The 25,645-nt window shown below is 40.5% G+C and overlaps 1 protein-coding gene across 1 annotated transcript in view; it reads left to right on the forward strand.

The window, feature by feature from the left end:
- MEGF10 (multiple EGF-like-domains 10) overlaps positions 1-25,645 on the forward strand; it is a 174,445-nt gene that overhangs the window by 109,079 nt on the left and 39,721 nt on the right. Inside the window, exons 7-13 of the mRNA XM_011942092.1 lie at positions 827-1,073; positions 2,972-3,092; positions 6,888-7,024; positions 15,075-15,287; positions 22,585-22,759; positions 24,066-24,186; positions 25,008-25,171. Coding sequence (XP_011797482.1) covers positions 827-1,073; positions 2,972-3,092; positions 6,888-7,024; positions 15,075-15,287; positions 22,585-22,759; positions 24,066-24,186; positions 25,008-25,171 — 1,178 coding nt within the window. The remainder of the gene's footprint in view (positions 1-826; positions 1,074-2,971; positions 3,093-6,887; positions 7,025-15,074; positions 15,288-22,584; positions 22,760-24,065; positions 24,187-25,007; positions 25,172-25,645) is intronic.

Here is a 25,645-nt window from a genome sequence, read left to right on the forward strand (position 1 = left end):
TTTTTTTAAATATGTCAATATATTTAAGCATATTTGTCCATTTTTTTCTGCCCATTATTATTATTATTATTATTTTTGGTTGGTAATTATGATTACCTTCCAATCACAGATGTTTTGACTGATATCTTAAAAGCAAATCAGTAGTTTCCTTCTTAGAGGACTCGGGACTCTGGCCCAGACCTGTAGCAGGGCCAGTCCACTCCCCAGTACCTCTGCCTCTGGGTCCCCTCTCCCTTTTCATGGTCACTGCCTGTGACGGTGATCTGGACTGTTGCCAATTTTCCTGCTCCATCTCTCTGCCTCTCATCATCAACTCCTTCCACACACCTAGGAGGAGGCAAATCTGTGCTCTCCCTTCTTGCTTAAAATCTTTCACTACCAATCCCTTGTTCACAAGATGCAATCCAAACCCCTTCATATGCAAAAAAAGTCCCTGCATGAGCTGATCATTCCCATCTGCCTAGCCAGCCTGCTCTCCTTGCAGGTCCCCTGAGCTCTTCCCCTTGCCCATTTCTCCAGCCACATCAGACCCCACACTCTGGATTCAGAACACAGTCTGAGTAAACGCATGGGGACTTTTTATTTTTTTATTGACATGATTGTCAATGAAGTGATAGTTAAACAATGGAGTGATAGGAGGTGGCCCAGTTGGTGCTGAGCACCAGTTTGTGAAGCATTGTCATGGGTTGGGGCCAGGACCCTGATGTCCAGCTAATGAATGGCGATGAGAGGGCACCAAGCCATTCTCCCCAAGAGGAGAAGAAATCTGGTTCTCCCTTACCCACACCCATGCTCTGATATCTATTGTTTCTCTTCCCAACCTCAGCCTGTGATGGTGATCACTGGGGTCCCCACTGCACCAGCCGGTGCCAGTGCAAAAATGGGGCTCTGTGCAACCCCATCACCGGGGCTTGCCACTGTGCTGCGGGCTTCCGGGGCTGGCGCTGTGAGGACCGCTGTGAGCAGGGCACCTATGGTAACGACTGTCATCAGAGATGCCAGTGCCAGAATGGAGCCACCTGCGACCACGTCACGGGGGAATGCCGCTGCCCACCAGGATACACCGGAGCCTTGTAAGTCACATGCTGCCCGGCAGCAGAGCGGAGCCCACCCACCCTCTCCATTCATGCTGCTGCTGCCATCATATTTCTTGTGCTTCAGTTTGCATTGCTGCCTGAAGAGTTACTGATGGGTCTAGGCTGCAGGCACAGATACAGAGGTCAGCTGTGATGGCCATTAGGTGCTGCTGCTGCTGGCTCTTGGACATCAGAGCCCAGCCTGAATCTAAGGGCCAGCTTCCATGCTTTCCTTTTAGCAAGGCAAAGAGAAAGAGGGTCAGTCAGGATGTTGTGTTGAATGGCACTATTTGGGGGTTGTTGGGGCATATTTGGGGTTCTGTTTGGATCTCCCGAGATTATGTTCATTTATACTGCTGGGTGGTAATGGTCCATGTCTTTTTGCTCTTTGTGGCAATTAAATAGCTGGGGAAAGCCGGGTGGGTTCAGTGCATTAGAAGAGAAAAGGAGGAAGGTGTTAAAAATAGTCCATAATAAAAGATGAACTTTTAGGGATACATACATTATTTAATGCCCATGGATACATATTGCTTTGTGAATGTAAAGATATGTGTATTACATCTATGTAGATTATGTGCACACACAGTTTAATTCTTTCTGAGGAACATTCAAGCAACTACTTAACCTCCACTGTCTTTATTTTGTGGAAAGGGTGTGCTTCAGTTCACTTCTATTCACCAACAGAATTAAGAGGCAGGAGTTGCTAAAAAAAAAAAAGTAAGAGATGGAAAAATCCTGTTCTCTTACTGAGAAAATTACATTTATAAATCACAGACTAAAACTTGAAAAAACAAAATATGGCTGATTAGGTAAACACTTCCTGCCAACAGTGTTAAATGTCTGTAGAGTGGAGCTAAAGAAAAAAATTGCATTACCCTAGAAAGTCCTGATTTTCAGAACTGAAGATTATCTCCAACTGTTTAATTGTTAATATTGCTTTTATGGGTTTTCATTAAGGCCACAATTGAATTGGGCTCTGGGAAACTTGGAGCAAATTCCCAGGAGAGCAGGAAAGACAAAGGCTTAGAGAAGAAGGGCCATGTGACACGTGGGTGGGTGAGAGAAGGGAAACTTGTCAGTCAGGAGGAGAGAACGCCAAAAATGGATGATGAGAAGGAGTTCATGTCCTTTGCAGGGACATGGATGAAACGGGAAGCCATCATTCTCAGCAAACTGACACAGGAACAGAAAACCAAACACTGCATGTTCTCACTCATAAATGGGAGTTGAACAATGAAAACACATGGACACAGGGAGGGGAACATCACACATCGGAGTCTGTCTAGGGGTGGGGGAAAAGGGGAGGGAGAGCATTAGGACAAATACCTAATGCATGTGGGGCTTAAAACCTAGATGATAGATGCAGCAAACCGCCATGGCACATGTACACCTGCATAACAAACCTGCACATTCTGCACATGTATCCCAGAACTTAAAGTACAATTTTAAAAATAAAAAAAATGAATGATGAATATGTGCACAAAGGGTGTGATGTGCAACATCTCAATTTTCTTTGGGAATAGAACAAACACATAAACAAAGGTAGACTTAAATTGGAGCACAAGCGCTTTATAAGAGTTACATGAAAAGTTCCTGTCACCAATGAGTGTTTGGCCAGTTTTCTTCCTCAGTGTTCTCAGACGGGACAGCTTCTCTTCCAACCGAAATGGCTTTATTAGAAAGTACCCCAAAACAAAGGGAAGGACTGGGTGACTTCTCAAAGACACTTCCAGGCAATATGATTAATGTTCTTGATGTCAATTAATTAAATGAAGCGATTATTGAACACAGAAAGCTTGTCTGTTTTGGGGACCCTGGGCGCTATTGTGCCTGTGAACCTGAGGATCATGTGTCTGGGAAATAACAGTGTCCTTTGTCACATGTTAATCCCTCAGCTGTGAGGATCTTTGTCCTCCTGGTAAACATGGTCCACAGTGTGAGCAGAGATGCCCTTGTCAAAATGGAGGAGTGTGTCATCACGTCACTGGAGAATGCTCTTGCCCTTCTGGCTGGATGGTAAGCTTCCTTCCCACCTCCTCTGCCCCCGCCCCAAAGTCACCCATTCCAGTATACTCAGTGAATACACATGCAGGAGATTTTAGCACAAAAGAAAGTTACCATGATGGTTGAAGATTTCAACACTGGACAGACTCAAGCCATTTTAAAGCCGAAGCTCTTCAGTTCTGAGGAGACAGAAGAAGGTGATTTAGTCCTAGACTTGAAGTGCATCAAAGGTTGTCATGTAAAGGGTAGTGGCCATCTGTCCTGCATTTCCCTTAAGGATAAAAAAAAAGAGAGACAAATATCTAGTCTCACATGACAGTCAGTGCTGATAAACACTGGATTTATTTAATAATTATTTTCATAATTTTGTTCCAGGAGTTCCTGTTGTTCTTTGGGAATATTATTCTCAACAGTATAAGTGTCATGTGAAAAAAAAATCGTATAAATCTGGGGATACATTGAGGTAAACCACATTTACCAAGTATTGCAGGACTTCTCAGAGCCTTGAGTGTCCTCAGAGCCTTGAGTAATCCAAGAAGAAGCTATTCAACATATTTTCCAAACTTTGACCAGGATACCCTTTCTTCATGTAGCAATTGCACATGCTTAGAGTTATGTAGAATACACAGTGACAATTAGCTTCAAATTAGACATCTGAAATCAGGAAATAGAATAATACTGATGTCATCTCTCTGAGTTTGTTTGTGCCTATGTCTGCTTGAAGGCAGATGAGTGAGCAACCAATACCTGGTTCCTTCATTAGCAAACTATTTAACAGAGCAATTGACTTTTTTTTTTTATCACCTTTTATTTCCATGAGCAGTGCTGAAGCTGTTCTTTCAGAGGTTACAAGGGACTGAATTGCCAAGACTCTTCTGTTCTCATTCAGCTTCACTTCTCCAAAGCTTTTCATTCTGTTGATCACCAACCTCCCTTCCTTAATTCCTTTGCCTTCTATTTTTCTAATCATCCCCTCTCTTACCTTTCATGCTAAAGATCTCTTTTTCTAATCCCCCTTCTTCTACATACTACTTCATTACAGGATTTTGTAGGTTTAAGTTTTGTCCTTCTCTTTTCTCACCGTAAATCCACTCTGGCAATCTCATCCAGACCCATAGCTTTAAGAAGCACTTGATGGTTTTCCTAGATGTTGAGCTTACCTGCCTTGAGCTTAGATTTATATTTGTCACCCCAACCTTGATAACCTATAGACACAAAACCACCATCTGTTTAGGCAATGTCCAAGCTAGAGTCCCCACAGCCAGACCTGGGAGGAGAATTGGTCTGGTATTGCCCTTTCTTGTGGCTGTGGAACAAAGGAGAACTGGAGTTCATTTTTCAATGAAGGTCTTGGAAAGTAAGAGAGAGTTTAAGATGTCAAGGCCACTGGGGCAAGTATACAATAAAAATCAGATCTGAGAGGTCAGAAATGATGAGTAGCCCAGACAAAGTTCATTTTAGAGGCAAAGCGTGGAGAAACAGCATGAGGCAACGGAGTCTGAGAGAGAGGAGAACTTTAATTGAATGCCTGAGGAGGAGGACAAGGTGAAAGAGAAGCTGTTTAAGGAGTACTGAGCAGGTTTGAGCAGGCCTGGCAGAGTTGATGTTAATAAATTTAATAAATCCAAACTTGTATACCCAAGCCTTTTGTAAGGCTACTCCTCCTCTACCTTTTTTGTCTTGGTTAAAACTAACACTTCTCTCTTAGTTGTCTGAAGTAAAGATGCTGGGTTATTTTTGACTCCTTCTATTCTTTCATTTCCTATCAGCCTTTTGCCAGCATTGGTCTTCTGCGGTGAAAGTATTTTGCTGGAGCCGCAGAGTGTTGAGAATCCCATGCTCTCTGGGTAAGGAACTGTGGGCCTTTTACTCCTAGGACTTCTGTGTAGATATTGTCTGTGGAGTTGCCTTGCCTTGATGCTGAAGCTCCTCTCAGTTGGGGTGGTCAGGATGTGGGTAAATGGTAACCACAGGCTTGGGTTAGGAGTCCCAGTATGTGGACAGATGGACCCCTCTCTAGAGGCCCAACGGAGCCTCCCCTCACCTCTTTCTGTGTGTCCTGGGGCCCTTACCTTACTTCTGCTTCAAAAATCCTTCAGCTTGTGTTTTTCTCCTGTGTAGCTAAGCTTTCAACTTATACTTCTCCTTTACAACATGTTATTTGTGCTGTCATCCTATGTGCTTTTCAAAGTTGAATATATATTCCTATTATACACACATACCTTCGTATTTCAACTAAGAGAAATCGTGTCCTCTTTAAAGCTGCTTGTGAATGTTAATCCTTATGCACGAAAATTTTTCAGTGCATTTCTGAAGCTTGTGTGGGACCATTATGGGTAGTTAAGTCAGGCTCTGAGAGAGTGAGAATTTTCACCCCTGCTTACCACAGACCGACCTTCAGCACGTTATTCCTGCAGTCATGCTTTTACCTCACACTAAGTATACCATGTCAGACTGGAGTGAAGAGACTAGAGTGATTTTTACATCTGTCCTCTTCCCCATATTGTGAGCTAATTGAGGATTGTTACCTTATCTTTGATTCTCAGTGAGAATCTTTGATTCTACGTTCCAGCGCTCAACACCTGGCACGTAGACAATTCTCAGTTAAGTGCTGATTCGAATCATCTCTCAAAGGCCTTTTCCATTCCAAGAGTCTGTGGAAGAAATTTCCCGTTTGTAGATAGCTAGAAACCACCAGAGGAGACTTAATTAGCACACCAACTGCCTTTGTGGGTAGCCAGGAGTTAGAGGAAATGTATTTGCTTATGTTGTCCAGAATAAACATTTAGGAAACCATCTGGTGTTCACTTGCCTCCAATTTCAGAGTGCCCACAGTCTGCCTTTTTTTAGAGAGAGGGAGGACAGAGCAACAGCTTCCAATAGTTAAAAACATTAGCAAAATCCCTGTTATTTGGGATATGTTGTTTGTCTAATTATAAGTCCAATAAATAGATGAGAAGCTGTGAGCCCAAGTGTTACAGCCAAGTGAAGAAGAAAACAGAGTATTTCATTGAGTTAATGGTGTAGTATCTTAATCTTATCCACGCAGGATTGGAGTAAATATAATGACTGTGCTTGACAAGATGGACAGCCTCTAGGGTGAGGAGAAATATCCAAGTTACTCTCTTGGTTTTTCTCTCCAGGAAATAAGTTTCCTATTGATCTTGGCTCAGCAATGCTTGTTGAATCTGCTGAAAATAAAATGTTTTTTTTTTTTCTGAAATAAATGTCTAGGTTCATTCCTGTAGAAGTCTTTCTTTGGCAATGTGATTGTTAATTCAGGTACATAAAATTTCAATCTTGTGTTATGCTACATTTTAAGAAATAACGTCAATGATAAAATGTGTATTTTCTCTAGAACATATGGTAAAGCATTTGGATATTCCGTGTGCGGCAGATGTTGCCATTTATGTAACGGAGGCTCAATAAGTATTGTTGACTTATTGTGCATGTAAGACACAAGGAAAAACATCAGGAGGATTTATACATTCCTTAGATTGCCATAATAGTTTGATGTAACTTTGTCTTAAACTTCAGTTTTTAATATGGATTTTGCTTAATATTACTATTCAGCCATCTTTGAATGTATCTTGAGATTTGGGCTTACTGAGTAATTAAGTCAATTTAATGTTTCTAACATTTTAAAGATGATGAACAGTTTATGTGCTCTAAAATTCCCCAATCTAATTTTCTTGCAGCCCTGTTCCCTTATCCCTCCTTTCTATTTCCTCTCTTTTCTTCTTCATCCATCAGTCGTCTTTCCCTGGCTGGAGGCCCATCTAATTTTCCAAGTCTCTTTGAATGCAGGGCACAGTATGTGGTCAGCCTTGCCCCGAGGGTCGCTTTGGAAAGAACTGTTCCCAAGAATGCCAGTGCCATAATGGAGGGACGTGTGATGCTGCCACAGGCCAATGTCATTGCAGTCCAGGATACACAGGGGAACGGTAAGGGATGCCCTTGTATTTCTCTGACTGTTCATAATGATGTGAAAGGAAAGTTTGTAGGGTCCAGGAGCATCGTCAATACCATGTGTCCATGACTCTTCCATAATATTTCAGAAGTAGTTATACAGCCTCAATGTGTTTGACAGATTCTATCCTAATTCAGTGTATAGAAACTGAATTATAAATAGCAATGGTAAATTGAAAATAACAGAAAAAGCACTAAAAAAAAAAAAAAAGACCATAAAATATCAGCTATTCAGAACCCATGATGAAAATGTCATTCTAGAGAGTTGAGTGTTTAGGACTGCCACTTACACTTTAAGTGCTTGGGGATAGATTTATTTTTAAATGGGATGTGTACTTAGGTACCTTTCAAAAGTATGAAATGACTTTCTTATGATTCAGTGTTCTGTTGAGAATGTCAATCATTAGATTGTGTGGTGGTGACAGAGTCAGATCTGCTGGGACTTATAGGGCCCTCTGGTCCCACACGAAACAGGAAAAACTGGCTGTGCTCCTGCGGGTCTTCCTGCCCCTGTTCATCATCCTCTGTATTAAATGGTAAACTGTTATCTCAGAGTGCTTTGCACACCCTATTTCTTTTTCTTCAATTTTTTCTTTTTTTTTTGTGGGACATAGTAGATGTATCTATTTATGGAGTACATGAGATGTTTTGATACAGACATGCAATGTGAACTAAACACATCATGCAGAATGGGGTATCCATCTCCTCAAGCATTTATCCTTTGAGTTACAAGCAATTCAATTGCACTCTTCAAATTATTTCAGAAAGTACAATTAAGTTACTATTGACCATAGTCACCCTATTATGCTATCAAATAGTAGGTCTTAATCGTTCTTTCTAATTTTTTTTTTTTTTGTGACAGAGTCTCGCTCTGTCACCCAGGCTGGAATGCAGTGCGATCTCGGCTCACTGCAACCTCCATCTCCTGGGTTTACGCCATTCTCCTTCCTCAGCCTCTCGAGTTGCTGGGACTACAGGTGCCCACCACCACGCCCAGCTAATTTTTTTTTTTTTGTATTTTTAGTAGAGACGGGGGTTTCACCATGTTAGCCAGGATGGTCTCGATCTCCTGACCTCGTGATCCACCCACCTCGGCCTCCCAAAGTGCTGGGATTACAGGCATGAGCCACCACACCCAGCCCTTCCAAAGTGCTGGGATTACAGGCATGAGCCACCACACCCAGCCCTTTCTAATGTTTTTTGTACCCATTAACCATCCCCATTTCCCCCACACCCTCCCACTATCCTTCCCAGCCTCTGGGAACCATTCTTCTACTCTCTGTGTCCATGAATTCCATTGTTTTGATTTTTAGATCCCACAAATAAGTGAGAACATGTGATGTTTGTCTTTCTGTGCCTGGTTTATTTCGTTTAACATAATGATCTCCAGTTCTATCCATGTTGTTGCATATTACTGGATCTCATTCTTTTTATGGCTGAATAGTACTCCACTGTGTATATGTACCACATTTTCTTTATCTATTCGTCTGTTGATAGACATGTAGGTTGCTTCGAAATCTTAGCTATTGTAAACAGTGCTGCAACAAACCTAGGAGTGCAGATATACTTCCATATACTGATTTCCTTTCTTTGGGTATACACCCAGCAGTGGGATTGCTGGATCATAAGGTAGCTCAATTTTTAGTTTTTTGAGGAACCTCCAAACCGTTCTCCATAGTGGTTTTACTAAGTTACATTCCCACTAACAGTGTACAAGGGTTCCCTTTTTTGTGCATCCTCACCAGCATTTGTTGTTGCCTGTCTTTTGGATATAAGCCATTTTTAACTGGTTTGAGATTATATCTCATTGTAGTTTTGATTTGCATTTCTCTGATGATCAGTGGTGTTGAGCACCTTTTTATATGCCTGTTTGCCATTTGTATGTCTTTTGAGAAATGTCTGTTCAAATCTTTTGCCTATTTTTGATTGGAGTATTAGACTTTTTCCTATAGAATTGTTTGAGCTCCTTGTATAGTGTGGTTATTAGGTTGGTGCAAAAGTAATTGCGGTTTTTGCCATTGGAAGTAAAGGTGAAGACCGCAGTGACTTTTGCACCAACCTATAACCCCTTGTCAGATGGATAGTTTGGAAATACTTTATCCCATTCTGTGGGTTGTCTCTTCACTTTGTTGATTGTATTCTTTGCTGTGCAGAAGGTTTTTAACTTGATGTATGCGTCCTTCTTTTAATGCTCGTGAATCTGTCGTGTCCTGCAAGACTAGGTAGCCAAGCTCACTGGATGTGTGTGTAGGATTTGAGAAGAGACTTGAGAGGCAGAAGGGCATAGTGATTAAAAACAACCATTTGGAATCTAGGTTTAGGTCAATGTGTCCCTGGAAACACCTTTTATTTATATTTTTTTTTTGAGATGGAGTCTCATTTTTCCCCCAGGCTGGAGTCTTGTGGCACGATCTCAGCTCACCGCAACTTCCATCTCCCGGGTTCAAGCAATTCTCCTGCCTCAGCCTCCCTAGTAGCTGGGATTACAGGCACACGCTGCCACATCAGGCTAATTTTTTGTATTTTAGTAGAGACAGGGTTTCACTGTGTTGCCCAGGCTGGTATCGAACTCGTGAGCTCAGGCAATCTGCCTGCCTTGGCTTCCCTAAGTGCTAGGATTATAGGCATTAGAAACACCTTTGTCTGTAACATCCTAATAATAATTGTACTTTTCTCTAGGGTTGTCGTAAGGATTAAATAAGTTAGTGTGTTAAAACATTTAAAACAGTCCTGGAACTTATCAATATTAGATATTATTATTCTAGAACGATTTCTATGAACTGTGTAAATACTAGTGATTATCAATTTGAGTGATGTTTATGAGCTGTATAAATATTAGCTGTCATTATTTTTTATGATGTCTTTGAATTAAGAATTCCTTCAACTATTTTCCCCTTATTTTTTCTCTTTCTAAAATCCTGGTATAATTTTATGACTTTTAATAAGATACTGTCAGGTTTGTTCCCTCCTCCCTCCAACTTAGACCCTGTACTTTCTTATTAAATTTATTTCTGAGTATTTTGTAATTTTTTAAAATTTCATTTCTGCATCTAATTGGATATTTCAGGTTGAAGAAAAACTTGCTTTTGACTATTTACTTTTTAATTTATTCATAATACCAAACTTTTAAGGTAATTTTAATGTTGTTTTTAGCAAACTCTGGAGTTATTTAGTTATACTATCATATCATCTACAAATAAACATGTTAGTCTTTTCTTTTCAATATGTATAATGATTATTTCATTTCCTTGAATTATTGCATAAATTTGAGCCTCCAAATTAATGTTGACAAATAGCAGTAAAAGTAAAAATCCCTGTCTTATTCCAGAATTTATTGGAAATGGCTTCAGCATGGTTTCATGTTTGCTATTGGTATTTGGTAAATTATTTTCTTCATTCTTAAGTAGTTTTTTAAATTCCTTTTTTTGATTAAAATCTTTTGTTAATAGTAGCTGTTTAATTTCATTAAATGACTTTCTGTCTTTTGCTAATATAATTACATATTTTTCCTTTAATTTTTCATGCAATGAATTGTTGACATTCTTAGTACACAGTTTTTATAACATGTAATTGGACTACTCATATTTTGTAACTGACATTCTAGTTTTAGGTTGTATTTTGGATAGATTAGGCTGTTAGATAATTTCTGGATCCATTTAATATCCTATAATAGAAGAATGAGTTGGGATAAGGGAGGCACAAGACCAAACACAATCTTAATAATAGTTTCTTGTCATATTTTAGGGCACTAAAATGGCAATATAATTATTTTCTTGCCCTCTAGGGATTTAAGTTTCAAATTAGAGGCAGCACAAGAACAATAAACATGCAAGGCAAATGAGCTTATACATATTTCATCTGGAATACAGGGAAAGGGAATAATAGTTAATTTTCAGATACATTTTACATTTGAGCCAAGGAAGGCCAGGGGCCAGAGAAAGAGAAAGCAAGTAAAGCAAGTAAAGAGAGAACTTGCTTCTCGACCTACTGCTGTTGTAACTATTGTTTTTCTGATGAGCCAGTGAAATGATTCCTGTTTTCAGCTGTCATCCCTGTCTGGGCTCTAGAGTTCACACATACACACACACACACAAAGACAGCAAACACATTTGTCACTATGAACGTCCATGAGGCAGTCCTTGACGGGAGACACGGGTAGAAAGGCCTTGACAGGCTGGGGTCTTAACTTGCCATTTCCCTTGTGTTGAGAAGTCAGCGAAATTTGATCAGTGAGGTTAGGGCAGAGGGCTGCCGGCCCTAGGAGCCTGCACAGCATTCCCAGGATGTGGGGACAGTCCTCCCGGCCAGAGGGAAATAAGAAAATCCAAACAGGCACCCTGTAGGCTGGCAGAGTAGTGCATGGGATGCCCAAAAAAAGGCTTTGAGGTTTGTGGAAAGGTTGAGAGGATATTGTGGTGAGTAAATGTAACATGACACAGTCAAGTAAGAGTGAAGAGATAATGGCTTCCAGATCCTCAAAAACCTCCTTCTGAAGGGGTTAAAAGAGTTTCACATGCTGATGGTGCTGCCATAGGATCACTCTGGGTCCTGCAGTAGCCTAGTAGGGGCCCACACACATGATTGGTGCCAGTGAGCGTTCGTTGGATGAAAGCATGTGTGACTCAGTGATGAACTGTGTTAAGGTGAAGCCCAAAACAGCTCTGCCAAGCCTGTGTTCGATAGTACCCTGAAGGTGAAGATAAACGTGGATGAAAGGAGGTGAAGTCAAAAATTATAGACAGGAATTGGGGAACGCAGCATTGGTCATCAATGGAGGAACTCCTTCCTGGGTCTAGGAGCGTGGAAACATTGGCTCTTTCCCAGTGCTTTTTACGTTTCCCCCAGAGCAGCAGTTCCAGATGTTAGAAAGGTAGGCAGCTGATTCATGGATCCCAGGTTTAATGAGGAATGCGATTCTTTCACACTAAATCATAGTTTGGCCTGACTATTCCAATCACTCTAGGGAAGGACATGCTTAGGACAGGAGTGAAAGCAGTACCTGTCACCCTTTACATATTAACTCACTTCCTTTTTTCCTTAAGGTCACAATGACATGCAACATAATAATAGAAATGGTATTAAAACAAGTCTATGACCCTCATTGGTTTTGGGAATTGATGTGTTAATACTTAATGTTTATCCATTCTTACCAATTCCAGGACATTACTTGAAATGTAAAAAAATTAGAAACTCCAAATTTCCATATTTCTACTGTGGCTGATGTTTATTACTATATCTTTATTACTTTTCTTCTATCTGTCCTAAGAAAACGCGTTTCATCTTTTACCAATTTTTGAGAGCTTTTCCTGTTCCATTTGGGACCACAGAAACAGCATTAAGGTCATAAAATTTGTTGGGAAATGATGCTTCTTGAAGATAAAGGGACCAAAAAGGAGATAAGACTGCTTGATAAAGACTTTTAATGCAGTCCATCAGAAAGGCATCAGTTATTTCATGATTATGTTTATTTTCAAGATGGAAAATATATACTTCTAGAAAGATATCCTACCATATTCCTTTGGTGGATAGAAGTAGACGTAACTATTATTAACAGGGTTGTCCTACAAGTGCAACACTGACAAAAAATAAAATGGGAATATGAATCCAGCTTAAATAATGGCTGCTTTAGTAAGTAACATTCAAATAAGACTTTTTGTTTTATATTTATAATACAAACTAGTAGTGTGTTTAATTGTAGGTTAGAAAGGTAAATGTGGGTCAAGGCCAGCTATTATAGATTTTATTTTTCCTGAGAAAGGAAGTCTCTGCCAAGATATGATAAAATGAACACACTGGTTCCCTGTAATTTGGTAACAGATACTTTCCCAGGCTTCCGATCTATACCACTTTCAACCACTTTTAAGCGGTGCTTTTTACCAAGTTGAAATCGTGAAGATAGCTTAAATTTTAACGTTTGGGTTTGTTTTCAAATCCTTTTAGGAGATGGAAAGTGATATTATTTATCTTTACTTTTTTTCCTTTTGGTACTGACTTGTGAGAAAATCTAACAGACAGGTTGAAAAGTTGTCTTGACAGCCTTCAGTAGGAGCCATGATGAGACCAAATTATTGTGCCTAAGCATTTCTTTCTTTAAAGTTTACATCTTTAAGGAATAAACTCAATGACTTGGCTTATTGAAGCTTCTTACAGGTTAAAAATAAAGAGCACCTTTTAAAAATACACTCCGGTCCAAAAATAGGTGTACATATGTATAACTTTTAGGCACACAGTTTATTTTATGCTGTGTATTAGTTCAATGACTCCATAACTTTCCTAATGGTTTGTTGAGCAATTGAAGGTTCTACCCATTGACAAATACACCTGAAGACGTTTAGAATCTGTGAAACTAAATTTACATGAGATTCTTTTCCTTATGTCCATCACATTAAATATATGCTAGAACCAGAGGTAACCAGAAAAACATCAAAGGGGCTGGTCCAAGTGGCTCATTCCTATAATCCCAACACCTTGGGAGGCTGAGGCGGGAGGATCACTTGAGTCCAGGAGTTTGAAACCAGCCTGGTTAACATAGCAAGACCTCATCTTTACAAAAAATTTAAAAATTAGCCTGACATGGTGGTGAGTGCCTGTGGTCCTAGCTACTCAGGAGGCAGAGGTGGGAGGGTCACTTGAGCCCAGGAGTTTGAGGTTACAGTGAGCTCTGATGGCACCACTGCACTCCAGTCTGGGTGACAGAGGCAGACCCTGTCTCAAAGAAAAAAAAAAAAAAAAAAAAATCAAGATTTGTCCTCTACACTAAAATAGAATTCCTGCCACCCTGGTATTGTTACTTATTGCACCCTATCATTAAAAATATGCAAAGTTGTGGAAACACTGTTTCTTTGAAGTATGTTTCTTTTCTGTTTCTTTTAAGTGTGCTTGAATTTGTTATTATGCCTTGCTGCTCACATTATACAGATCTAAAAAATGCAAGACTGACCTACATTTTTGACTCTGGTTCTGGCCTGACTTGAGAGCCACATGGGAAGTGGCTGCCAAGACAAAGTGTACCCTTCTTGTGGCGAATGCTCGGCTGGGCAAAGCCCTGTCTCTCTCCCTTGGCAGAAAGCTCTCCTGCTGCAGAGAGCCAGTCACCTGGCCTAGTCGAAAAGAAACTTGGCTAGTCTAAGAACTATTTGTGCTTTCCATGGAGCAAGAGAGATCATTTTCTCTTTTCTGTCGTGATTCCCTCTAGCAACTCGGCTTCCCACCTCATTCACCTTACCTAGAGCATATCCTTTCTCTTGGATAGAGCTCCAATGCCATTTTTAAAAAGACAATAAAGTGAATGTTTGAGGGCTGATCTTTACTCCTTGCCATTTGGCAGCCCTTCTTCCCAACAGAGGGCAATACCCCACTAGCCAAACATTTCGTGTTAGAAAACTCCAAGCCTTCCTACTGGCAGGCACTTCCCATGTTGGAATTGAGGACGTCAGATTTTGGTAGCTCGGAGTTTTCCGAATCTAAAGAGGGCTTGGCTTATTAGTTAAAGAACTTTCTAACTGAGGAGCAATGATTACCATTCAGCTTTTAATAAAAGTAGAAACATGGCTAAGATTAAAAATTAATGTCCACATGAAAGCCAAGAGAATTAAAATTTAGTTTCAAATTTGACGCAAAATTTTCTCTTTGAAATTTCATCATTATGGACTAACATTTGAAAATTTCTTTTCTCGTTTTCTTAGCATCTACTAACGTGCTGTGTAACTTTGGCAGGCACTAAGTGTAAACTTGCCTCATGTCCTAAGCTTGTATTTTTGTTTTGGTTTCATTTTGTTGTTGTTATTTGTTTTGTTTTTGTTTTGTACAGGTCATGCTGCTGTTACTACAATATGTCGCCAGAGTATACTTAGCCAGAGTAATGTATCTGAATGCTTTTCATCCCTGTAATGGGACAATCACTAAATAATTGCAACAGCAAAAAGCAGCTTCAATTCATGCATAACAAAGCCATTCTGGATCAACCATTTATTTTCACATGGCACTAACTAATCTTTCTTCTTGCTCCCGCCTCTTGCTTGGTAGGTGCCAGGATGAGTGTCCTGTTGGGACCTATGGTGTTCTCTGTGCTGAGACCTGCCAGTGTGTCAATGGAGGGAAGTGTTACCATGTGAGCGGCGCGTGCCTCTGTGAAGCAGGCTTTGCTGGCGAGCGCTGCGAAGCACGCCTGTGTCCGGAGGGGCTCTACGGCATCAAATGTGACAAACAGTGCCCCTGCCACTTGGACAACACTCATAGGTGAGTATCAGCTTCCCCTGGAAGGATGTGTCCTGTGAAAATTTTAACCTCGGTTTTCAGGATTTGGAAGGAGGGATTGATAGAGTGATTCTTACCCCAAGCCGCCTCCTGCCTCTAGGCTACTCTGGGCAGGAATCGCCAAGTAAAAGGAAGACTTTTTAACTTAATGTGTGATGGTCCACATCCGAGGTGCCAAAATTGTTCAATGGTTACTGGTGGATAGCAAATTCTATTCTCTATTAATGACCACTGATAAAAACAAAATTTGCTGAGGTTAGTAGAACTTTCCCTTAAGCAAGGGATTCTGTGACATTCCCTTAGAAGCAAAGATGCAATGAGAGACAAGGTGTTCAGCCAAGTTTAGTATGCAAAAATATCATAAAATGATTCTTACTGCAGCATCTTTTATTTGACAGCACATCTGTGGAAGAAAAAAAAAAAGGCTAGAGAGAGGAAGTGTACCGGTGGAAGTTTTGTGAAAGTGCTTCACATGTGGCTGTTACATGTGAAATATCTTTTTCGAACTGATTACTCTGACATAAAACTCACAAGGGACTTTTAGCTCAAAAACCTCTCGAAGAATTTGAGAACAGGAAACCCCGATCCCACCCACCCTACTGTACCTTGTCTGCCCTGAAAATATCTTCTTACCCCGTTTCTTCTTTCCCTCCCCCAGGGACCAGATACACATAACTTAGAATTCTGGGCCTTCTTTGCAGACTGCTGGAAAAGCTGAGTTTGACAAAAATGTAGTGCGTTATATAGCAGTTCAGATCTTACTAGAATTACTTTTATTTGCATTCAGTACAGCTGTTACTTCATTTATACTTCTGAAAGATAATTCATAGCCACATCAAATCCCAAATGCACAGAAGTTAAAAGTAAACAAAAGCATGTGGTTGGTCTCTTCTGTAAACCATTGTTAATAACAAAAATATAGAGTTTGCACTCTGTGTGTGTGCGTGTGCACCTGTGTATGTGTGCTGGAATACATTTTAGTGGGACATATGAAAGAAGTGTATTCTCAAAATATGATTCAAGTAACTTGTAAGCCACATTAGTCAACTTTGGTTTTCTTCATTGGAAAATATTGCCTTTCTTTACATGACACATTTACGTAAATATTTGGGGGAATAAAAATGAATAATCTCCACAGGGTTTTGTTTTTCAACTCCCTAATATTTAAGGGGCTGGCAGGATTCGGGACAAGTTATGAATTTGGGTGCCTTTCCTACAGTATAAGTCTTGTTGCAGCAGAAAGTAAGCCTCATGTAGTGACAACTAAGAACTTTACACCAGTGTGCTGTTTCGTTGTATGTAGAGACAACTGAAACCAAATGGAATAATAAATCTATGCAAAGGAAGAGCTCTGCTATGAGAAGAACTGGAGAAGCAGAGAGCATGTTGATTTTGTTGGAATTGGATGCCATATTAGTAGTGGCAAGGTGCAGAGTGGAGAATTAGTTAATTGATGGCAATACTGTGGTAATTTTGACATAGGTCATGTGTACCTAAGCGTGTATGTGTTAACAAAGAAGTACATGACATTTTTTGACAATTACATAGATCAATAACACTAAAATCTGTCTAATAATGTATTCCGAATAATCCGAATATTTTAAAAAATCAGTCTTTTCATGATTTTGTAAATCATGGTTAGCTTTTACAAATTTATATTAAAACAAGTTTAATGTTGATTATATGACTCTATCTTGTTGAATTCATCATTGGAGCCAGCTATCTAGTTCTCATATCTTAAACTTCTATTTGTAAAATTCCTGAAAGCCCAAGGTCCCTTCAAATCAAAAGGCATAGAATCCTTGTATTAATTGAAAGTCTAGTTTGTTCACATTATCATTTATCAAGCAGGTGGAGCTTTGCTGTTACATAATTTATGATGTACTAAAGCCTTCCATTATAATTAACGAGATAACAAATACAATGTAAATTAACAATGTACATTGTCTTTAGGTACATATTGAGCTCTATGGATATACACATTGACATATATGTTAGCCATATAGTTGGGTAAGGGTTTGTTTCAGGTAGCTTTTGCTGCGTTAAAAAACAAACAACAACAACAAAAAATTATTCCAAACCTAATGACATAAAATAACAATTATTTACTAACTGATGATTTTTTGCTTGACTATGTGGGCTAGGCTCAGCTTGATGGTGGTTCTGCTGGTCTCCTTGTGTTCAGCTGGCAGATAAACTGTAGGCTGATTGGTCCTGGATATCCTCACTCACATGTCTGGCATTTGACTGGGTGATGGGGGTGACTGAGCTACACATCTCCAGTATCTAGCAGGCTAGCCTGGGCTTTTTCACATGTTGATTGGCTTCTAAAAGTAACGGAAGACAGTACAGACCCCCAACATACACTTTTTAAGCCTTTGGTTATGTCGTATTTGCTAATATCCCTTTAGATAAGGCAAGTCATCTAACAAAGTCCAGATTCAATATACTCCACCTCTCGATGGGAGGTGTTGCAAAGAATTTGTAGCCATTTTTATTTTGCAGTCTATCATAGGGCTGAAAGGAATTTAAATATATTTATAAGTAATACTAGTATTTTAAACTTTAGCACCATTATTGAGCCTAAAGACATTCACTGTGACCTGGACTTTTCAACTGAAAACTAACTGTTATGATGGAAATGATTTTGAACAAGAAAATAAAATTTGAGATTTAATAATATTCCACATGCAACATAGAGAGATAGATTAACTGGTTTTGGTAATAAAGATATTTAATAGCTATGGACAATCCGGATGTACCTATTTGCAAATGTCACATAATTGTCATTACATTTGAGCATTAATAACATCTAAGGAAATGAATAAAAGGAAGTTCAATGACCTTTTTCAGCCAATATTATATAGTATTGGACTTTTGTCGTAATTCAACTATTAAATCGAACAGTTTCTTAGAATATATGTGTATAGTTATATGTGTTTATAAAATGACAACTATTCCCATATGTGTATAATCCTATTTTCATATACACGAAGCAATCTGTTCTTTAGATGGAAAACAGGTAATGAGTATATCACCCTTCAACCTCCAATCTGCTGCTCCTACAACAACACGTAAATCTCATTATCAATTAAGCTGCCTGCATGAGAACCCATCAAATGCCTCCAAAGTGCTCTAGCTTCCTACATCTAATTACAAATTGCAGAATACTAATTTTGGTGTCAATCAATCTGAAAACCAGTGTGCAGCACTAACACTCACTGGGGGGCATTGAATATCAACTTCTCAGCCTGCCTTTTGCTTTGTTGAATTCATTGTCATCCAAATTGTCTATTTTCTTTAACATTATGTCTACACCATGAATACTATTTTCTGCTTTTCAATGTAAAGTAATATTTTCTACCAAAAATATCATTTCTTTCACAATATGTTAAGATAAGGTAGGCTACTTTAACCAATCCATCACTTGAAATATTTCTTTTCCCTTTTTCAAATGTAAGGACTTACTGAAGCAGACTTAAATTTTTCCCTGTTTTTTTGTACAGTATTTGTTTTTACTGATCCTGTTGACCCCTTTATATGTGCCAAATTCTAAATCTTGGCAATTCTCCTTCATGTCTGGTCCCCTTAGCAGGCTGTTAGCAAGCCTCCTTTTTCTTTGGTATAAAAACAATCCTGGCCGGGCGCGGTGGCTCAAGCCTGTAATCCCAGCACTTTGGGAGGCCGAGACGGGCGGATCACGAGATCAGGAGATCGAGACCATCCTGGCTAACACGGTGAAACCCCGTCTCTACTAAAAAATACAAAAAACTAGCCGGGCGACGTGGCGGGCGCCTGTAGTCCCAGCTACTCGGGAGGCTGAGGCAGGAGAATGGCGTGAACCTGGGAGGCGGAGCTTGCAGTGAGCTGAGATCTGGCCACTGCACTCCAGCCTGGGTGATAGCGAGACTCCCTCTCAAAAAAAAAAAAAAAAAAAAAAACAATCCTGGGTTCAAGTTTGATTCTGCCCCACTACCTGTGTGACACTTTGAATAAATAATTTACCCTTTCTGGTTCTCTATTTTCTCATTTATAAAATGGGATCATACCATCTAGGATGGTTGTGAGGATTGAACTAAACAGTGCTCAGCACATTACTGAGACTTACTTAGGACCCAGTAAATGCCATCTCCTGGTCTGTGCATTCACTTATAATATCATCACAAACATGGTGACATTCATGAGTTGTTCTCTGTGATTAATGGCTATTTCCTTTAAGCCAAGACTTTGACATTTTAAAAACTAATTTTAGAGGAAATCTTCCCCTTTGTATACATATATACTGAGTATAACTTAACATTGTTCAGTGACTCTGAGATGTCAGGGAGAAGCAGATTAATGTGGGAAAGCTAGGTCCCTGGAGTCACATCCACTCTGTATCACCTGTGGCATTTTCACTTATTCATTCAATCTGCATTCACTGTGGGCCTACTATGGGCCAGTGAAAGGTGGAAAAACAGATTTAATTCTTGCCCTCCTGGAACTCACAGTGTAGGAGAGGAGGAAGACATTAAAGGACTGGAAAAATAAACTGAATTATAGATTGTGAAAATGAGATGAGAAGAAGGATCAGGGCGCCAAGGAAGAGTGTAAGTGGAGAGACCTACCTTCAATTTGGGTGGACAGGGAAGATCTCTTTGAGGAAGAGACTGGAAAGACAATCTGGAGAGAGATAGGCAGAGAGTAAGGGAACTGCATCCTAAGAATATGGAATAGCCCATGTGGAGGTCCTTAAGTTGAAAAAAAATGATGCTTTTACAAACTAGAAGAAATCCAGTGTGGTCAAGTACAGCAATAAAGAGAGAATAAAGATGAAAGAAGAGGTTGAGGAGTAGGCAGTGGCCAGATGATGAGGCCCCACGGCCTGTATTTGGGGTGACTGTGTATCAGGTTTCACAAGGACAGTCTGTTTTAGGCCTGTTGTCCTAGTGTAATTATTAGCAACTCTCTCTTCACTCTTAAAAATGCCCTGGTTTAGACAATGAATTGTATAGTCTCTGTAGTTATATTAAACAGTCTGGATTTTGTTCCAAGGGTAGTGGGGAGCCTTTGCAGAGTTTTAAGAAGGAGAATGATATGATTTACTCTTTAGGTGATAAGGCATGAGTGGATGTGGGCGCACAGTTGGAAGGCTGTTCAGAAGGTGAGGAGATAGATGGCATCGGTTGGAGCAGAATGAGGACAGTGAAGATGAAGGGATGTGGGTGGATTCAAAATATATTTTGGAGTTAGAATGGTTAAATTCTAGTGATGAGGCAGAAGGAGTTATCAAGAATAACTCCTAGGCCAGGCACGGCGGCTCACGCTTATAATCCCAGCACTTTGGGAGGCCAAGGTGGGCAGATCACTTGAGGTCAGGAGTTTGAGATCAGCCTGGCCAAAATGGTGGAATTCTGTCTCTACTAAAAATACAAAAATTAACTGGGCATGGGGCACATGCCTATAATCCCAGCTACTCAGGAGTCTGAAGCAGAAGAATCACTTGAACGGTGGAGGTTGTAGTGAGCCGAGATTGCACCATTGCACTCCAGCCTGGGTGACAGAGAGAGACTCCATCTCAAAAAAAAAAAAAAAAGAATAACTCCTAGATAAACTAAGTGACTGATGGTGCTATTTACAGAAATTTGGACAATTAGGGGTAGATACTGAGGGAAAGAACAAGGGCTCAGTTTTGTTGTTTTTTTTTTTTCTGAGACAAAGTCTCGCTCTGTCGCCCAGACTGGAGTGCAGTGGCGTGATCTGGGCTCACTGCAAGCTCTGCCTCCTGGATTCACACCGTTCTCCTTCCTCAGCCTCTTGAGTAGCTGGGACTACAGGCGTCTGCCACCACACCTGGCTAATTTTTTTGGTATTTTTAGTAGAGACAGGGTTTCACTGAGTTAGCCAGGATGGTCTTGATCTCCTGACCTCGTGATCTGCCCGCCTTAGCCTCCAAAAGTACTGGGATTACAAGTTTGAGCTACCGTGCCTGGCCCAAGGGCTCAGTTTTTGACATGTTAAGTTTGAGATGCCATGGAGATGCCATGTGACTGCTCAAGGATAAGCGATTGGCCCAAGGATAATAGAAGATAAGCAGACTTGAGTAGATCTATGTAGATCTGAGACTCACGCCCTGGTCCTATGCATCTAAACCTACACTCAGGAAACCACCTCATATGTAGAACTGTATTTAGGTATTCTTCGTGCCATGTTTTCTGAGTGTTCGATGAATTTCTAGGCCTTTGCCTGTGAACACTAAGGTACAGAAGGGGTCTAAAAGTATATTTAAATAAACCTCCAAAAATGAGCAGCAAACCATTCAATCCACAGGAATTTTCTGAACAAGGGGGAGGAGGAATATAGGATATGAGATTATGAGGCATGGCTGAGACCCTCACTTGACAGACTAGGACATCAGACCCAGGGAAGCTGTATGATTTCACTGAGGCTACTCAGATAGTGGGAGAACTGGGGTTGCATCCTCAGTCTTCACCCCTCCCAGGTTGTCATTCTTTCCAAGAGTAGAAAATCTATGAACAGTCCTCTGATGGGAAGTCATTTAGCAAATGTCTGGATATGACAGAGGTGTTTGTTGTAGGCCCTAGTTAAGGGCAGGGTTTTAGCTACATTAGGCAAGGAAGACCATCTTTAAACAGTCTTCCAGTTGTCAGCAGAACTGGTTTGATTGTGAAGACTTTCTCGTGGTGAGAAGCACATGTGTTTTGAGCCAGCATGTCACAGAGGGCCCTATTGTGTCAACTCACTTACGCATGCATCTCAGTGCAGCTGATATGTTCATTTGCTATGGAGCAACAGCTGGTTGCCTGGTGGGTCAATGCGGCTGCTGTTTCAGGTGGAGACAGCTGCCTGCTACCAGGTATAGGGAACTAAGGGAGAAACAGGCTGACGAGGTCACTGCTTTTGGTGTTCCTGGGACATCATACTAGTTAACTGGTTTGGTATTGTCCATTGGATGGAGTTTTTTTTAGCTCCTGTCACAGAGTTGACCTCTTACAAAATTAGTGCATTCAATTTAAGAAAATTAAAAAGAATTTCAGACAAAAGGATGTGGTTGTAATACATCCTGCTAGACATGATGCTGATTTCATACAACATTTCTGTATTACCCATCAGGTTTCAGCCAGTTAATTAAATCATACCCAGCCTGGGAATAAAGTTTGAATCATTGCTCATGGAATTACCCACACATTTAGTGATCATTGCTAAAGCAACATTTGCACAGAAGTTGGGTGTCATGTTTACCCCAAAGTGACTTATTCCTTTCATCCATGTCTCTCAGCTGTCATCCCATGTCTGGAGAGTGTGCCTGCAAGCCGGGCTGGTCAGGACTCTACTGTAATGAGACATGTTCTCCTGGATTCTATGGGGAAGCTTGCCAGCAGATCTGCAGCTGCCAAAATGGGGCAGACTGTGACAGTGTGACTGGAAAGTGCACCTGTGCCCCAGGATTCAAAGTGAGTGACTAGGGCTCTGGAGGCAGGAGAAGAGGGGTGCAGTGTGAAGCATCTCAACACCATGGTTTATATGTCCTCCAGTGAAATACAGTGAATGTGCTAAAGTCATCCATGTCATTAATGAGAGAGAAAATGAGAAAAATGCTAACAGAGATATAAGGAATTACCTTAGTATGATGACTGGGAAAGCTGTAAAACTATAAATGTGGCATTAATTTTTAATATAAACATATGTCAGAAAGTATATTATAATTATTCCTTAAGTAATGTATTTTATTGTGTTTTATAGGTGACAAAGAAGTTACTTTTCCAAGTAGATTACTGTTATTGTTGACAGCTTTTGTTTTTAAGTCCATGAAATTTGAAGGCACATCGAGTTAGCATTTGTAATGGATTTACATTCTGTAGTTGGTAGTACTTAAGTTTTTAGGTCCCTTTGAAAATCCAGACCCTATAAATATGTCTATATTCCATGCGCAATAGAGCAGAATTTTGCTTACAGTTTCTAAGATTTTATCATGATAGGCTAGGAATCTTTGCTTTAAAGGAGAATGTGGTGTTCTTGAATTATTCCTTCCCATTTTAAAGAGCACATTGAGCTATGAAGAATGTTGATGATTATTCCAGAGCACATAATGTAGAACTAGTGGATCATAAAGTCACAGAGCTGAGAGGATCTTTAAAGGGTTTTCTAACCCTGTCATAACTCTTTGGTTCAGCCCTTGAATTGGCTTTGTCTTAAGAGTCCCTTCTGTTTTGAAAGGAGATGACCTCCAGTTGCCTTTGGTAGCTTAATTCTATGTTTAATGCTCCCTGTCGGATAAAGTGAATCATGTTGCTGAATGTGTTCTGTTGTTGCTTTGCTTTACCCACTAAAAATATTACATAATATTATATAAGGATGTCTAGGAAGGGTTGAGATCTAATGTATAGTTCATATTGATGTTTATTTATTGACAGTAATTTTACAGATACAATTTAATTTTATATATCTACTTGTCTGAGCAAGGACACAGGGTTTTTATTGTTGTTTTGTTTTGGTTCTGCTATGCAGGCGAAGCTAAGGTAGGTGCAAACTTTTTTGGATCCTATTTAATAATATATCCTAAACATAGACCAGCTAGAGTTGCCCTTACATTTCTAAAATTTGTGTAGTGGTGACATTATAACAAAATTTTAAAAATACAGTGTGTTAAAATTAGAGGGGAAGTATAATTAGCATTGCCAAGGTATATTTTTGTTTATTTGTGTTGGCCTTATTTCAGTTGGCAAGACTGAGTGCATTTTGCTACTTGTGCCTATCTAGGGAATTGACTGCTCTACCCCATGCCCTCTGGGAACCTATGGGATAAACTGTTCCTCTCGCTGTGGCTGTAAAAATGATGCAGTCTGCTCTCCTGTGGACGGGTCTTGTACTTGCAAGGCAGGTAAGAGTGGGGGTAAATAAGTCTTTAATTTGATCCTGTCACTTTATCTCCTAAAGACATATAAAGAAAGAAACCTTAACCAGGGTTCTAGCTCCAGTTGCACCAAAATTCAGTGTCTGACCTCTTCAAGTCCCTCATGCAGTGTGGGCTGGAATGCTTTCCTGAGTCAAGGGAAGAGGTTCACATTAGATGATCTCTGAAGTCACTGCCAGCCGCAAAAGTCTGTGTGTCTGTGCATTTTGGGAAGACTAAACAAGCAGACATGTGTTCATGCCCCCAAATTGACTGGCTTGGAGTCATGACAAGAAATGCATCCAAGCACCAATTTTATATGAGCACCAGGATGTGTCCATCCATAGGTGCAGCCAGGATCCTGGATATACACAGTTACTGGTTAATGGGGTCCTGCTTTAAAGATGGGATTGTGTTTTCAAGCAGAATCCTTTGTCTCCCTTCCATATAAATTATTTCACTTTCCTGATCTAAACAAAACTCAGCACTCCACAGTGTGCATCACTGCCCATTAAAGGTGCTTTGACTGTATATCTCTTCTTCATTAGCCCACTAGTATTTTGCAGTGTTGGCCTTCTCGGCAGATCACACAGCACACATGGCTGTTTGGGTCCTCACGGGTGCCTTCTGTTCATTTCTGACGGAGGCTTCACTTGGCAGAACCAGTGCTCTCTGCTGCTGTGGCTGGGGCTGGGAGGCACTGTGTGCATCTCCAAGGTGTTTCTAAAGAGAAACATGTTTTGGAAGGGCTCAGCAAGGCTCCCTGCTGCCTTTGTTCGCTCACATGCTCTGGCGTTCTTGTCGCGCAGGCTGGCACGGGGTGGACTGCTCCATCAGATGTCCCAGTGGCACATGGGGCTTTGGCTGTAACTTAACATGCCAATGCCTCAACGGGGGAGCCTGCAACACCCTGGACGGGACCTGCACGTGTGCGCCTGGATGGCGTGGGGAGAAATGCGAACTTCCCTGCCAGGTATGCACGAATCAGCGCCCTGACGGAAAATGCCTATGAAGAGCTGATGCCGTAGAGTTGGCTTCTTTTTGCAGTTTTCCTCACTTCAAGTGGCTCAGTGTGAACCCAACTTCGGTGACTGTTGGAAGAATCTAGGTGTTTGAATTCAAACTGGACGTAGTATTGGAAAAGGGATCAACATGGAAACTGATTAGATAGGCTCTGTGAGAATTTCTTCCTTCTTTTCCTTCATCTTATTCAGTTTCCTCAACCCCCACCCTTTATTTTCTGTTTCTTATACACCCATCTCTTGGTGGTAGCCAGTGAACAGCACTGGTCAAACACCCAGTGTATGCCTGTCAACTTTCTAAATATTTTGTTTCCATTATCATGGAAATCCCCCTGCCTTTAGGGTGGAAAGTGGCTGGGATTTGAAAGGAGGGTGGTGATTGATGTCACAGAAATGCTCCTGGAAGCGTTAAAAGAAGGTTTGGA

This window comes from Colobus angolensis, unplaced genomic scaffold (genome assembly GCF_000951035.1).
Source record: "Colobus angolensis palliatus isolate OR3802 unplaced genomic scaffold, Cang.pa_1.0 Scaffold206, whole genome shotgun sequence".
Taxonomy (NCBI): Eukaryota; Metazoa; Chordata; class Mammalia; order Primates; family Cercopithecidae; genus Colobus; species Colobus angolensis.